Source organism: Arachis hypogaea, chromosome 19 (genome assembly GCF_003086295.3).
Source record: "Arachis hypogaea cultivar Tifrunner chromosome 19, arahy.Tifrunner.gnm2.J5K5, whole genome shotgun sequence".
NCBI classification, from domain to species: domain Eukaryota; kingdom Viridiplantae; phylum Streptophyta; class Magnoliopsida; order Fabales; family Fabaceae; genus Arachis; species Arachis hypogaea.
The window spans coordinates 41576917-41594252 of NC_092054.1; the positions used below are offsets into that span (position 1 = coordinate 41576917).

Sequence of the window (17336 nt, forward strand, 5' to 3'; positions counted from 1 at the left end):
TGTCTATGTAAGATGAAATATAAAACACCGAAAAATGCAACACACAGCCAAGCGCATAACTTGCTTTGCAAGAAACAAGTTGAGTACTGCCAATGAAGAAATGAGTTTTGTTCTACTTGCGCTGCTAAAACAGTAAGAAAGAAAAACTTTAAGAGACGCATTTCTGAAAATTGCACATCTTGTGAGACTTGGTACATTAATTATTTTTTGATTGATTTTTGACAGTAACCTATAGGTTAATAGCGCAAGGACTAATTAGCTATAGATCTGAGCTCTATTTAAGGATTTGTCCCTAACTAATGGATTGCTACGTATACAAAACAAGATTCGACCCCCGACACTTGCTTAAACGGACAAGTGAGCAAACCTTTTGACTAACCTAAGTTGGTTGGATTAGCTATGAACCAAGCTCTTTTAATGAAAATTACAATTACAAGACCATTATCTTATCAAATTTGTCATATAAAAAACACTGTACAGTATTTCTAATCACTTCTGCAGCAGTGAAGATACAAGAAGTATCAATACTCTGTCATAAAACACTCTCTTTCAAAAAGCTTAAGCATTTGTGAGAGATTGTTCACGACATAGTTTCCATAATTCAAAACGTCACTACAATTGGTGGCTAAAGAAATTCCTAGTAAAGAGACGGCATGTCAAAATGTCATTACAATTTATTTTCTTGGACTTGAACACTGATGATGCAACATTGTTTGGTCTCCGGTAAGATCCCTGTAGCAAGTACTCAATGGATCTTTCCGTGTTTCTTGGGCGCCTTTCTTTTTCTGTCTCTTCTTAGAATGCAAGAACTCATTTGCTATGGATTCCAATGCTCGAACAGTCAATGGCCGGTTTCTAGTACTTTGTCTCCTGGGAATTATGTCAGGCTGCTGCTCCAAAGAATCATGGCTTTGAGGCTTCTCAACATCACCCGAGGGTCTTTCCTGCTCTTCAGGAATCATATCATTTTGCTTTTGCAGTTGCAGTTGCTCCTTGTGCTCTGCAGTTGCAATTATTTCACCATCTTCAGGCTTCGGCCGAACATGAGATGCATCTAAAGTGAGCTGTGGTTTTGATTCACATTTCTCAACTTTATCACAAGAAATGACCTTGTCAACAAGGAATCTATTTCGGAAGCTTTCTCCATTAGCACTTCCTTCAGCTGAAGGAGAAACCGAACTTACATTCTTCTCATGTCCAATTGAATTGCCAGCATTCTTGTTGGCATCTGGAAAACAGGATGACTGGGAGACTCCAGGTTTTTCTGATCTAAAGCTCCCTGACTTCTCAAGCATGCGGTTTGTTTCAGATTTAACACAAGCAGTCAGTCTTCGCCGTTTGGTGGGATGAGCTGCAAGATTTGATCTCGCTCTCCGACAGAATTGATGTTTTATGGTAGGCAAACATGTCTTCGGATTTTCACATTTCTTATCCACCTTGTTTCCATTACCATCTGGTTTACAACCATGTGCTTTCGGTTTAGCAGCATCTCTTTCGTGCGTGCCTTTCAGAAAATTCTTCGTATTCTTTTTCCCACATACAACCATAGTAGCTTCTATCTTGCTTGAAGATTTGTCATCTGAGGAACTCCCATCACTTTCTCTTTTAATTCCAATTATCTTCGAAGCTTCTTCCAGTTTAGCTAGTGGATATCTTAATTCTCTCACCTTTGATAAATTTCTTTCACAAGGAAAACTAGTATCAACAACGGTGAATATTGCATACTTTTTGTTGTCAAGGCCACCCTTAATGGGGTTAGCCTTTTTGATATCTTTGTCCTCTTTATTACATGTTATGCCAGCAGAATTTAGCTCAATTTTTCCCAATGGTTTACCAGGTATAGACCTCAATTCCCTAGATTCAGATGACTTCCTGCCATGCAACAAACTGGTACCAATAACTGTAAACTTCATAGGATTGGTATTATTGATAGAAGCACGAGGTTTGAGGTAACAGTGGCGATGACCATCAGATTGAGAATCCTCATTCAATCCCTTTTCGATCTCTTCATCATTGCAGCTATCAACTTTAGCTTCTTCGCCTTCAAGCTCAAGAAGATTCGGCTCAGCTACAACTTTGTTCAACACATCACTGACAGAATCAAAGTAATGATCACCTTTCACAAGTTTTCTCCTCGAAAATTTCTTAATACCAGGGATGAGAAAAACTAAAAACTCTTTAGAGCAGATGTATCCTTGACTATTCGGTTGCTCAGAGTGCCAGCCTCTTGCCAGTAAGCGGGGCCAAACAGCTTCCCAGAAAAGATCATTACTTTTCGCTTTGCTCAGTCGGAATCCTCCGGTCAAAAACTTTATTATATCATTGGGTTCAAGAGAAGACCAAGCTTTGCTATTTGGTACTGAAAACTCGTGGCTGTTCCTCCCAGGTTCCGTAGAAAGCCTTGTAAGGTCTTCCTTCCCCTTGCCAATGCCTACAGCTTCCACAAGCATGCCAAGTCCCACGGTAGATTTCAAAGATGATACATATTCTTCTAGAGAAGTTCTCCCCTCCATATATGACTTAGAAACCTGATTATAAACATGAGCCAAGTGAGGGATGATTTCGGTATTTATGTCATCTGATATTTCATCTTAACAACCATTGTATTGAAAATACAAACTTAAAAATGAAATATTTAGCAAACTCACGAAGCTTTCCTTTGTAAATTACAAAGGGCTAAATCAGTTTAGTAACACATGAGAATGAAAGACATGTTTGACATAATATGATGCATTAACAATAGGTATCGTATAACAACAATAGAGACAAAGGATCTCAAAGATGACATGATTGACTACCTGTTGCAAGCTTTCTCGAAATTCCTCTGAAACCTGAGGAAGCAAGCGAGACATTAGTTCATGTTGCCTCCATCCGTTAAAAAATTTCCGTCCTTGCATACATTTTCTTCCTTTCTTGTTCTTGCAGGAAGTCCATCTACGGTATTCTTCAGACTTATAAAACTTGCCATAGTAAAATGATAGTATGTCCCCCATGCCTTTGTTCTCCAAGAACTTTTGTATCTGTATAAAATTCTTCCCAAAAATAAATAAACTAAGGACAAAACTCTTAACATCAGAATCACTCCAGGAGTTACTCAATGTTCCAGGGACCATCATGTAATTTTGGCTTTCATCCAATTGACCTCCCTTGTTGACAGAAGTGGTTGGTTTGGATTCTATTCCATGATCTGGTATACTGTTTTTCTTCTTCAAGTCATTGTCTCGACTATGCCACAGACGCAGCCCTTCAAAACCATTATCCACCTCCTTAGGCACCCACATGGTTGGGATGGTTAAACCAATAGCAAAATGAAGTGAATTATCATGCACAGCTTCTGAATCAGCAGGATTCATTTGAAGTTGAAGCTGTTCATATTCTTTCAAGAAGGAAGGAACGTCCACCTGGTGTTCAAGACCGACTTGCGGATTCATTTGGGGGGCTCCAACTATGTCATTTATATCTGGAGAACTTGGAGGACTATCAGAAGTTTGCTCTACCAAATGATCGTAATCCTGGTGAATTGACTCCATCTGCCAAGCAATAAAATTAGTTAGTCAAGCCATAACTTCAACTCAATATCTGAGAATATTGCAGAGAAAATTCAGATTAGATATATGGTCAAGAATGCACTTCAAACATTAGTGGAAACTGCATCTACCAGTATTGTTCCAGGGAAGTTTGACTAGTTTCTAACCAACCATTTCATGTTTTTTCTCATCAGTACTTGAGAATAGCCTCTTATTTATTGAAGGAATTTGAATTTGATGACCTTCCTCATTCAAGTTTTATAGCTAATCATCTCCATTGGTTTTTATATTATCTAAGCTATATATCCATAATAGCTACTTAAAACAAAGCATTAGGTCTCTCCCATGTTTTCTGACCTTCCATTTTTCACAATTATCAAATTCTATAAAAATCAAACAGACTCACTCAATGAAAAAACATATTCAGTACTGAGAATCAAGAAGTTGCAGCAATACAATAGTGAATTCAGATTTATTCAATTTGCCAAAGCAAGTCAAACTATTCAAGTGTTAAAATTTAAGTGGCTATTGCTCTTTCTTATAATATACTCCCCCTGGTCTTGTTTATCCGTCACCATCACTTTTTGGTACAACCTTCAATCACCGTCAATGAACTCGAACACGTTGATCCAAGGATGTACCCAAAAAACTGACAAAGACAAACCAAAACGAACAGAGAGAGTATACATTTGTGTAGATGACCAGAGTTTCCATCTGTATTTGGTGTGAAATTATAAAATACAATATTAAAGTTATAACAATGAATCCCTCCACACACAACCCAATCCATGCTTACAAGCATCAAAAGATGCAATCTTTGGGGGAATGAATTCTCGAACAGCTAACAAACCCAATTTATTCTTTTTCTGCAGCAAAGGGATATTTCAAAGCAGCTGAAATTCAAAGCACTAGAGTCCTCAACAATGGTACCTAAGACACTCCATAACACAAACCCTATCAATTCTTTAGCCAGAAAATTAAAAATCCAATTAGTGTAACTCAAACACCCGAAGGAATACAACATTCTTCACCAGTTGACACAGCTTTAGAAACAAAACCACTGAATCACACATATAACAGCAACCACAATATATTCGATCTTAGCTTAAAACAAAGGCAAAGATAACTTATTACAAACCAAACCAAACTATAAGATACTCAACCTCAGATCCACATACATGTAACTTCATAATGAAAGCTAAAGACTAAAGAGCATGTATATATATATACATGTAGCAGAGAAATACAGAACGAAACAGACTCAGATACGTTAGTAACGAAGTTGAAAATAATAATAAATAAAAATAATAACAATAAACAAGTGCATTGACAAGAAGATTCAGCACATCGACATGATTACGACGATATATGGAAACACTAAGCAGCCACAGAAATATTTAAGGGTCCTTGTTCTTAGTATCGTGCGTTCATATTAATCTAGAACAGGAACGAGTAGTATAACACACATTTATTTGAGAAGATTTTCGTAGATGATAATGAAGAATGAACATTTTGCTAAAGTGTAGCAGAAACAGTTAAAACCATAAATACATAACATCACATATAATAATATGAAATAAGAAGAAGATGGAGTTGATTAAATTACATATATATGTTTATGTTATCATAAAAGTTAAGGATATGTATATAATGAAGGAAGCGGTGAAATAAAGAACAAAGGTAAAGAAGAGAAGAGAGAAAGAGAGAGGAACCTGGTGAGGGTGAATTCGCGGGGCATATGAGAATGAAGGAAGAGAAAAGAGGGAACGAATGAAGAAAAAGAAGAGACTCTTGTTTGCTATGTGCCGTGCTGTGCTGTGGCCTCAGTATTTTGAAACACGGCCGAGTTAAATGAGTGAGTGACTCGCCCGAGTTCATGACATTGGCATGGGCTGTGTGTGTGTTTAAGTTGACGTGGTTATAAAGTCATTTATACTAATTTATCATTTTTTGGACTAATCCAAACATAGTATTTGAAATGTATTTGTTTTTGGTAGAGCTGAAACTGAGTCAAGACAGCTTATGAACTAGTTTGAGTTTGATTCGTTAATAGTTCAATAAGCTAAATTGGTGAGCTGGTAAACTAAGCTTGAGCTTGAAATTGAGCTCGTAAATTAAATGAGAGGAATTTGAGTTTGGATAAACTCAACTCATTAGCTCATGAATCTATACTTTTAATATTATATATATATATATATACATATGAAATAATAATATATAATTATATATATATTAATGATCTTAATTATTTAAAATTTTATATATAATTTTGATGTAGAACATAAATAAAAAATTATAATTTATTGGTAGATAAATAATATATAAAATTGATCTTTTTAAATATCTTTTAAAATATATAAGTTATAATTTATTGATATAGAATTATAGATTATGTTCCTGTTATTTGAGCTAACTCGTGAGCTCGAGCCAGCTCATGAACTTTCGTGTGCCGAGTTTGAGTTTAAGAAATAGGCTCGATTGTTAATGAGTCGAGATGTGAGTCAAGCTCAATTTTTGAGAGCCGAACTTTAGTTTGGTCTAACTCGACTCAACTCGGCTAACTTTCAGCACTAATTTTTTGTTTTAAAATTCTTTCTTATAAAGCACCTAGTGAAAAATCAATCTCATAAGACCCTATGCATTATATCTCCCTCGTTAAAAATTAAATTTCAAATAAAAATACACATTAATTATAGAGAAAAATAAACATATGCATCAAAAAAGAAAATATAACTTGTTCCGCATAAATCGAGTTATACCTCGGACTAAGAAAAGTAAATTCAAAAATAATAACCGTCCACCGTAACAAACCTTCTCCACATATCTTGAGCGAATCCTCATATCTCGAAAACACTAATCAGCAAAGCCACCTGAAACGACTATAAATACTATCCTCAGTCGAAGATATGGGGACACCAAGCAAAGATGAGCATACAAGAGATTCGAAATACTTATTTCTTAATACTTTGAGAGATATCATACTGACTTGGGTGTCGGAGTCTTTTTTTCAAGTTCCACGACCATGTCCTAACTCCAAGGATTATCCGAGTTTACTGCATTGAAGGTAGCGAATTATCCCCTTAGGTAACGAGCTATAACTCGGAACATCCTTGGCAGGAGCATTCTTGACAAGAACATTGGCGTCCACCGTGGGGCTCGAGACTTTTAGACTAACCCCACGTTTTACTTCTTTTTTCTACTTTTTCACCCTTCCTTTGCAGGACTCTTAGACATGGCTGACGGATCACCAACTCCCACTCACGCCAAACTAGTGGCCATGAATGCCAACCTCCAGCAGAAGTGAGAAAAATGACTAAACTCTTGACAAGTCGAATAGACAAAGAAGGAGACAAAAAGAACGCAGAAAAGGAAAACCCAGTAGAAGAGGCGTTTCTGAAACAAACACAGTGAAGAAGGCCTGATGAAGAGAGAATTATGCCAATTTGAAATTCACAAATTAAATTCCATTGTAAGTATAATCCAAACCGGCAATAGATCCTCTCAATCAAATTTTAATATTTCTAATTCAAATTAACTGAGAGTAATTAAACCTCGGGTGGTCTTCCCTAGGAGTTGCAAAGAAATGTCCTATTATTGGCTATGAGATCAAGGGGGTTTTGGTTGCAAGAGGCAAGAAACTAAATAGGTATGCAATGAATTACATGAAAGCAATTAAAGCAACAAACATGGAAATTCAAATACTAAAGAGGACTCTTGGCAAGAAGTGGGTAATCAAGGATTCCTATCCAAGTTATGGACCACAAACATGGTAATTGTGTGTGAATTAATCCTAATTAGTCAATCCTAACATCGAGGATTAGTCAAAAGGGCATAATTGATCTCAACCCACAAGTCCTAGCCAACTCTATTAATGGGAGGCTTAGAGTTAGTGGGAACCAAACCAACTAACAATCCTCACACAATGTGGAATGGACATCCACAACTCAATTTTACCCAAACACCCAATTTCTCAACCAAGAGTGTGAAAAACTAGGTAAAAACCCAACCAAACATTTTATCAAACACTTGGTGGGCATGAAAAGAAAGCATGATAAAATAGCAAGAAATAATCAATTCTATAACTACCAAAAGTAAGAAAATAACAATAACAATTAAAGGAAGCAACAATTAACATGAAAACATAAAATTACATTAATTGTAATTAAAATAACAAGGAGTGCAAATACATAAAAGTAACAAAATTAAGAAAATGACAAGATAAACTAAGGAAATTAAGACAAGAGAACAAGAAAATGTAGAAGAAACTAGATGAAAACAAGAATTAAAAACAGAAATTACAAAGAAAATTAAACTAAAAACCCTAATTCTAGAGAGAAGGTGATGAGAAGATATTTTATACGCTTTTTGGGGTTAATTTCATGTAGTTTTTAGTATGTTTTAGTTAGTTTTTAGTATATTTTCATTAGTTTCTAGGCAAAATTCATATTTCTGAACTTTACTATGAGTTTGTGTATTTTTCTGTAATTTCAGATATTTTCTGGCTGAAATTGAGGGAATTGAGCAAAAATCTGATTTAGACTGAAAAAGGACTGCTGATGCTGTTGGATTCTGACCTCTCTGCACTCGGAATGGATTTTCTGGAGCTACAAGAGTCCAATTGACGCTCTCCCAATTGCGTTGGAAAGTAGACATCCAGGGCTTTCCAACAATATATAATAGTTCATACTTTGCTTAAGGATAGATGACGTAAACTGGCGTTCAACACTAGTTCCATGTTGCAGTCTTGCGTTAAACGCCAGAAACAAGTTACAAGTTGGAGTTAAACGCCCAAAACAGGTTACAACCTGGCGTTTAACTCCAGAAACAGCCTATGCACGTGTAAAGCTTAAGTCTCAACCCCAGCACACACCAAGTGGGCCCCAGAAGTGGATTTCTGCACTATCTATCTTTGTTTACTCATTTTCTTTAAATCTAGGTTACTAGTTTAGTATTTAAACAACTTTTAGAGATTTATTTTGTACCTCATGATATTTTAGATCTGAACTCTATACTCTTTGACGGCATGAGTCTCTAAACTCCATTGTTGGGGGTGAGGAGCTCTGCTGTGTCTCGATGAATTAATGCAATTATTTCTGTTTTCCATTCAAACACGCTTGTTTCTATCTAAGATGTTCATTCGCACTTCAATATGATGAATGTGATGATCTGTGACACTCATCACCATTCTCAATCTATGAACGTGTGCCTGACAACCACTCCCGTTCTACCTTTGATTGAATGAATATCTCTTGGATTCCTTAATCAGAATCTTCGTGGTATAAGCTAGAATCCATTGGCAGCATTCTTGAGAATCCAGAAAGTCTAAACCTTGTCTGTGGTATTCCGAGTAGGATTCAGGGATTGAATGATTGTGACGAGCTTCAAACTCACAAAGGTTGGGCGTAGTGACAAACACAAAAGGATCAATGGATCCTATTCCAGCAGGAGTGAGAACCGACAGATGATTAGCCGTGCGGTGACAGCGCACCTGAACCCTTTTCACTGAGAGGACGGATGGTAGCCATTGACAACGGTGATCCACTAACACACAGCTTGCCATAGGAGGAACCTTGCGTGCGTGAAGAAGAAGACAGGGGGAAAGCAGAGATTCAGAAGACAAAGCATCTCCAAAACTCCAACATATTCTCCATTACTGCATAACAAGTATTTAATTCATGCTCTTTTATTTTTCGCAATTCAAACTGATAATCATAACTAATATCCTGACTAAGAATTACAAGATAACCATAGATTGCTTCAAGCCAACAATCTCCGTGGGATTCGACCCTTACTCACGTAAGGTATTACTTGGACGACCCAGTGCACTTGCTGGTTAGTTGTGCGGAGTTGTAAAAAGTGTGAATCAAAAACTTCGTGCACCAAGTTTTTGGCGCCGTTGCCGGGGATTGTTCAAGTTTGAACAACTGACTGTTCATCCTGTTGCTTAGATTAGGAAGATTTTGTCTTTTGGGTCAGAGTCTTTTACTTTCTTTTCAAAAATATTTCAAAAATTTTTTATTTTTCTTTATTAATCTGTGTTTTGTCTTTGAGTCTTTTATTATTATTCTTGTTAAAATTTTAGAATCCTTATTTTCTTTTTCAAAATTTTTTTTCGAAATTTTATTTTTTTTTACTAATAATTGAGTTTTTCTGTTTGAGTTTAGTTTTATGTTTTAAGTTTGGTGTCAATTGCATGTTTTTTTATCTTCCTTTAAAATTTTCGAATTAGTGTTCATTGTTCTTTCTTGATCTTCAAGTTGTCCTTGTTTATTTTCCTTGTTTGATCTTTAGTTTTTCTTGTTCTGTGTCTTTTCTTGTTTTTCTTGTGCTCTTTCAAGATATCAGTTTCCAAAGAAAATTTTATTTATTAAATACAATATTAAAACACTTTAAATTTATAACTCAATTGGCTAGAGCGTTGTGTTTATGTTCTTGGTAATTGAGAATCTTCCTTTTAAAACTTTTTCAAAAATAATTTTTCTTTGAGCAAATCTTGTGTCAAGTTTTAAGTTTAGTGTTTTCTTGTTAGCTTTTCTTTAGTTTTCAAAAATTTTATTGTAATTTTCTAAAAATTTTAAGTTTGGTGTTCTTTCTTCATGCTCTTGTTGTTCTTGTGAATCTTCAAGGTGTTCTTGAGTTTTCCTTGTGTCTTGATCTTAAAATTTTTAAGTTTGGTGTTCCTTGGTATTTTCCCTCCAAAATTTTCGAAAACAAGGAGCAGTAGATCTAAAAATTTTTAAATCTTGTGCTATTTTACTATTTTTCTCTTTCCTCATTAAATTCAAAAATATCTTTTCTCTCTATTTTAAAGAAAACTTTCAAAAATTTCTTTTAAAATTCAGGTTTTTTTATTTCAAAATTTAAAATCTTTTTCAAAAATCATATCCAAAGTTTTTCAAATCTTCTTAATTAAGTAATTATTTTAGTTTCAAAATTTTTTGTTCTTAGTTTTCAAATCTATATTTAATTTCTAATTATCTTATTTAATTTTCGAAATTTTATCTTTATATTTATTTATTCATTTCTTTTTACAAAATAAAAATAAAAAAAATAAAAATATATTCTATTTGCTATTCATATCAATTCCCTTTTTTTCATCATGGATCTAAGTGGAAATGAACAATCCAGAAGGACTCTGGGGTCCTATGCTAACCCCACTACTGCTTCATATGGGAGTAATATCTATATACCCTCCATCGAAGTCAGTAGCTTTGAGTTGAACCCTCAGCTAATTATCATGGTGCAGCAAAGTTGCCAGTATTCCGGTCTTCCATAGGAAGAACCTACAGAATTTCTGGCACAGTTTTTATAAATTGCTGACACAGTACATGATAAGGAAGTAGATCAGGATGTCTACAGATTACTACTGTTTCTATTTACTGTAAAAGACCAAGCTAAGAGGTGGTTAAATAACCAACCTAAGGCTAGCATAAGGACATGGAAACAGCTGTCAGAAAAATTCCTGAATCAATACTTCCCTCCAAAACGGATGACACAGCTAAGGCTGGACATCCAAGGCTTTAAACAAGGAGATAATGAATCTCTTTATGATGCCTGGGAGAGATATAGAGAGATGCTAAGAAAATGCCCCTTTGAAATGTTTTCAGAATGGGTGCAGTTAGACATCTTATATTATGGGCTTACAGAGAAAGCTCAAATTTCTCTAGATCACTCAGCTGGTGGATCTATACACATGAGAAAGACAATTGAAGAGGCTCAAGAGCTTATTGATACAGTTGCCAGAAATCAGCATCTGTACCTAAGCAGTGAATCTTCCATGAAAGAAGAGGCTAAAACAGTAACTGCTGAACTCAGTCCTGCAGAACAAATTACTGAATTCAATCAGCAATTAGACTTTCTAACAAAACAGCTGGCCAAATTCAAGGAGATACTACAAGACACAAGAATAGCTAATCTGAATATGGAAGTACAGTTGAAGCAAACAGAACAGCAGTTATCAAAACAAATAACGGAAGAGTGCCAAGCAATTCAATTAAGAAGTGGGAAAACATTAAATACCTCACTTCAAGGTAGCAGGAAGCCAAGAAATGAACAACCTGCTATCCAAAATCCCTCTGAGGACAGTAAGAGCCCAGAGAGGAATAACTCTGGCGTTCAAACGCCAGAAACAGGCAAGAATTTGGCATCAGAGGTGCATGCTCTCTATCTTCTCTGATATGGTAGAGAAATTTCTGGAAGTCTTCATGGATGACTTTTCAGTATTTGGAGACTCATTCAGCTCCTGCCTTGACCATTTAACACTTGTTCTGAAAAGATGCCAAGAGACCAACCTAGTTTTAAAATGGGAAAAATGTCACTTTATGGTGACTGAAGGAATTGTCCTTGGGCATAAAATTTCAAACAAGGGGATAGAGGTGGATCAAGCTAAAGTGGAAGTAATTGAAAAATTACCACCACCTGTTAATGTTAAGGCAATCAAAAGCTTTCTGGGGCATGCAGGATTCTACAGGAGGTTTATAAAGGATTTTTCAAAAATTGCAAAACCTCTGAGCAATCTGCTAGCTGCTTACACACCATTTGTGTTTGACACAGAGTGTCTGCAAGCGTTTGAAGCTCTGAAAGCTAAGCTGGTCACAGCACCAGTTATTTTTGCACCAGACTGGACATTACCATTTGAACTAATGTGTAATGCTAATGACCATGCCATTGGTGCAGTACTGGGGCAGAGGCATGACAAGCTTCTGCATGTCATTTATTATGCTAGCCGTGTTTTAAATGATGCCCAGAAAAATTACACAACCACAGAAAAAGAATTGCTTGCAGTGGTTTATGCCATTGACAAGTTTAGATCACACTTAGTAGGATCAAAAGTGATTGTGTACACTGACCATGCTGCTCTTAAATATCTACTCACAAAGCAGGATTCAAAACCCAGGCTCATAAGATGGGTGTTGCTTCTGCAAGAGTTTGATATAGAAATAAGAGACAGAAAAGGGACAGAGAACCAAGTGGCTGATCATCTGTCCCGGATAGAACCAGTAGAAGGGGAGTTTCCCCCCTCTATTGAGATCTCTGAGACCTTCCCGGATGAGCATTTGTTTGCCATTCAGGAAACACCATGGTTTGCAGATATTGCAAACTATAAAGCTACAAGGTTTATACCCAAGGAGTACAGCAGGCAACAAAAGAAAAAATTAATTACTGATGCAAAGTACTACTTGTGGGATGAACCCTATCTCTTTAAGAGATGTGCAGACGGAATAATCCGTAGGTGTGTGCCTAGAGAAGAAGCACAGAGGATCTTATGGCATTGCCATGGATCACAATATGGAGGCCATTTCGGAGGTGAGCGAACAGCCACCAAGGTCCTCCAATGTGGCTTCTACTGGCCTACACTCTATAGAGATTCCTGAGATTTTGAACGTAACTGTGACAGTTGCCAAAGAGCTGGTAATCTACCTCACGGTTATGCCATGCCTCAACAGGGAATCTTGGAGATTGAGTTATTTGATGTATGGGGAATTGACTTCATGGGACCTTTCCCACCATCATACTCAAACACTTATATTCTGGTGGCAGCCGACTATGTATCAAAATGGGTAGAGGCTGTTGCCACACCCACCAATGATACTAAAACAGTGCTAAAGTTCCTCCAGAAACATATCTTCAGCAGGTTTGGTGTCCCTAGAGTACTAATCAGTGATGGGGGCACTCACTTCTGCAACAAACAGCTTTACTCTGCCATGGTCCGGTATGGGATTCGCCACAAGGTGGCGACTCCATATCATCCACAGATAAATGGGCAAGCTGAAGTTTCTAACAAAGAACTAAAAAGAATCCTGGAACGGACTGTAAGTACCCGTAGAAAGGATTGGGCAAGAAGCTTGGATGATGCTCTGTGGGCTTACAGAACAGCATTCAAGATTCCTATAGGGACCTCTCTATACCAACTTGTGTATGGTAAGGCCTGTCATCTGCCCGTGGAACTGGAACATAAGGCCTACTGGGTAACCAGATTCCTAAACTTTGATGCCAAATTAGCTGGAGAAAAAAGATTGCTCCAGCTGAATGAGCTAGAGGAATTCAGATTCACTGCTTTCGAAAATGCCAAGCTTTATAAAGAGAAATAAAAAAGGTGGCATGACAGAAAGTTGTCATCTAGAGTCTTTGAACTAGGACAAAAAGTTCTGTTGTTTAACTCTAGGCTCAGGCTATTCTCCGAGAAACTGAAATCCTGGTGGAGGGGACCATATATGATTACAAGTGTATCACCATATGGTTTTGTGGAGCTTCAAGACATTGATTCTGATAAGAAGTTCATTGTTAATGGACAGAGAATCAAGCACTATCTTGAAGGCAATGTTGAGCAAGAGTGCTCAAGGCTGAGGCTAGATTAAAAGCTCAGCAAGGTCCAGCTAAAGACAATAAAGAAGCGCTTGTTGGGAGGTAACCCAGCTATTAGCAAAACTTTTTCTGTTATTTTTCATTTTGTTTATTTTTAAAATATATGAGCTTAATATTAACAAGGTAAAGAATCAATTGCATAAGTCCACAGGGTTACAGAAGAATTCAGAGCACAAAACAGGAAAAAAGAGCTCACTGGCAAGAAAACGCCAGTAAGAAGCACAACTGGGCGTTAAACGCCCAAAAGAAGAATCTACTGGGCGTTTAACGCCAGTAAAGATAGCCATCTGGGCGTTAAACGCCAGAAAAAAGCAGCTTTTGGGCATTTAACGCCAGATTTACAGCATCCTGGGCGTTCAGAAAAACGCCCAGTAACAAAGGGGTTTCTGGCGTTTAACGCCAGCTAGAAGCAACAGCTGGGCGTTAAACGCCCAAAACAAGCACCAATTGGGCGTTAAACGCCCAAAATATGCAGCAGTTGGGCATTTAACGCCAGGATTGTGGGGAGTAGGCAATTTCGTTTTCAATTCAAAATTTTTCCATTTTTTATGTTTCAATTCATGATTTCTTGCACAAACATGTTTCAAATCCTAATTTTTCAAATCCTTTTTCAAAAGATATCAAATGTATCTTAATTCATAAACCCTTTTTCTTAATCCTCTTCAAATTATTTTCAAATCATTTTCAAAACAAATCTATCTCTTTTCCTTCTAAAATCTTTTCAACTCATCAATATCTTTTTCAAATCTTCACATTATCTTTTTCAAAATCCAGATTTATCTTTTTCAAATATCTTTCATATCTTTTCAATTTTAAATCACATCTTTTTCTATCATACTTATCTTTTCCAAATCACTTTTTCTATCATATCTTTTTCAAATAATATTCGAAACCCAGCCCCCCTTCCCCTTAAATATTGGTTCGGCCTCTCCCCCTCTCCTCCACAAGTTGTGCTTGGCTCTCCCTCTTTCACTCTCCTTTCCTTTCTTTTGCTTGAGGACAAGCAAACCTCTAAGTTTGGTGTGTTTATTCGTGATCACTAAACCAATACCCACTAAGATCATGGCTCCTAAGGGAAAACAAACCGACTCAAGAGGCAAGAAAGAGAACATTCCAAAACCACTTTGGAATCAAGGGAAGTTCATAATCAAAGAACATTCAGACCATTTTTACAAAATAATGAGTCTAAGGTCAGTGATCCCGGAAGTTAAATTCGATCTGAAAGAAGATGAATATCCGGAGATTCAAGAGCAAATTCAAAACAAGAGCTGAGAAGTCCTAGCTAATCCTGAAACAAAGGTGGGAAGAAACATGGTTCAGGAATTCTATGCTAATCTATGGCAGACAGACAGGCAGAGGATAGCTGGAACCGCATTCTATGACTATAGAACTTTGGTCAGAGGGAAGGTTGTTCACACCCACCCTGATAAAATAAGGGAGATCTTTAAGCTGCCTCAACTGCAAGATGACCCAGACTCTTTTAATAGGAGAATGATGAGATCAAACCTGGGCTTGGATAAAATCCTAGAGGACATATGCCTCCCTGGAGCCAAGTGGACAACCAACACAAAGGGTGCCCCGAACCAACTCAAAGAGAGGAGATCTCAAACTAGTTGCCAGAGGCTGGCCAGACTTCATTGGGCGCTCTATACTGCCCACTAGCAACCGCTCTGAAGTCACCATCAGAAGAGCAGTGATGATTCATTACATTATGCTGAAAAAAGAAGTGGAAGTTTATCAGCTGATTGCTTGTGAGCTTTACAAAATTACAAACAAGAACTCCAAAGATGCCAAATTGGCCTATCCAAGCTTAGTTTCTCTGTTATGTAAAGATGCTGGGATAAAGATGGGAGTAGATAAGTATGTCTCAGTTGAGCAACCAATCACCAAAAAGTCTATGGAAGGACAACAAGTGCAGGATGACCCCATCAAGAGAAAAGCAGAGGAGTTCCTCCCGAAAATCCCTCAAATTGAATACTGGGAGCGCCTAGAAGCATCTGTCACCAAGTTGCAAGAAGCTGTGGATCAACTGAAGGAAGAACAGCAAAATCAAAACAGCATGCTCTGCAAACTGCTTAGAGAACAAGAAGAGCAAGGGCGTGAACTAAAGGAATTAAAGCGTTAGAAAGTATCTCTTGAAGGGCCAAGCACTCCACAGACTAAAGAGGCATCCACCTCCCAAATTCAAGGTTGTTGAGTTCTAATCTTAGCCTTAACTCTGTGATAATTGTTCTTATTTGAGTTTTACCTTAGAAGTTATATATGAGTAGTAGTAATTAGTATCTATATTTTGATTTTATCTCCAATTAAGCTATAATTTATTTTTCTCATCATCATTAAACATAAATAAAATAGCAGATTTTCTTTAGAATAAGGAGGCAATATTTTTCGAGTTTTTAATAAGAAAAATTCTAATTATTTACATGTGGTGGCAATGCTTTTTGTCTTCTGAATGAATGCTTGAACAGTGCATATGTCTTTTGAATTTGATGTTTATGAATGTTAAATATGTTGGCTCTTGAAAGAATGATGAAAAAGGAGAAATGTTATTTGATAATCTGAAAAATCATAAAAAATGATTCTTGAAGCAAGAAAAAGCAGTGAATACAAAAGCTTGCAGAAAAAAAAAAAGAAAGCAAGCAGGAAAAGCCAATAGCCCTTAAAACCAAAAGGCAAGGGTAATAAAAAGGATCCAAGGCTTTGAGCATCAGTGGATAGGAGGGCCTAAAGGAATCAAATCCTGGCCTAAACGGCTAAACCAAGCTGTCCCTAACCATGTGCTTGTGGCGTGAAGGTGTCAAGTGAAAACTTGAGACTGAGCGGTTAAAGTCAAGGTCCAAAGCAAAAAGAAGAGTGTGCTTAAAAACTCTGGACACCTCTAACTGGGGACTTTAGCAAAGCTGAGTCACAATCTGAAAAGGTTCACCCAATTATGTGTCTGTGGCATTTATGTATCCGGTGGTAATACTGGAAAATAAAGTGCTTAGGGCCACGTCCAAGACTCATAAAGTAGTTGTGTTCAAGAATCAACATACTGAACTAGGAGAATCAATAACACTATCTGAATTATAAGTTCCTATAGATGCCAATCATTCTGAGCTTCAATGGATAAAGTGAGATGCCAAAATTGTTCGGAAGTAAAAAGCTACTAGTCCCTCTCATCTAATTAGAATCTGAGCTTCACTCAAAAACTCTGAGATATTATTGTTTCTTGACTTATTTATATTCTATTTTATTTGTCTAGTTGCTTGGGGACAAGCAACAATTTAAGTGTGGTGTTGTGATGAGCGGATATTTTATACGCTTTTTGGGGTTAATTTCATGTACTTTTTAGTATGTTTTAGTTAGTTTTTAGTATATTTTCATTAGTTTCTAGGAAAAATTCATATTTCTGGACTTTACTATGAGTTTGTGTGTTTTTCTGTAATTTTAGGTATTTTCTGG

The 17336-nt window shown here is 36.7% G+C and overlaps 1 protein-coding gene across 1 annotated transcript; it reads right to left on the minus strand.

The window, feature by feature from the left end:
* Window positions 1–393: 393 nt before the first annotated feature.
* Window positions 394–5368, minus strand: LOC112778283 (uncharacterized). Its single transcript, XM_029295986.2, has 3 exons — window positions 5240–5368; window positions 2799–3530; window positions 394–2528 (listed from the first exon to the last, which is right to left on the minus strand). The coding sequence occupies exons 2-3, from the start codon at window positions 3528–3530 to the stop codon at window positions 675–677; spliced, it is 2586 nt and encodes an 861-aa protein (XP_029151819.1). The 5' UTR covers window positions 5240–5368; the 3' UTR covers window positions 394–674.
* Window positions 5369–17336: the final 11968 nt, after the last annotated feature.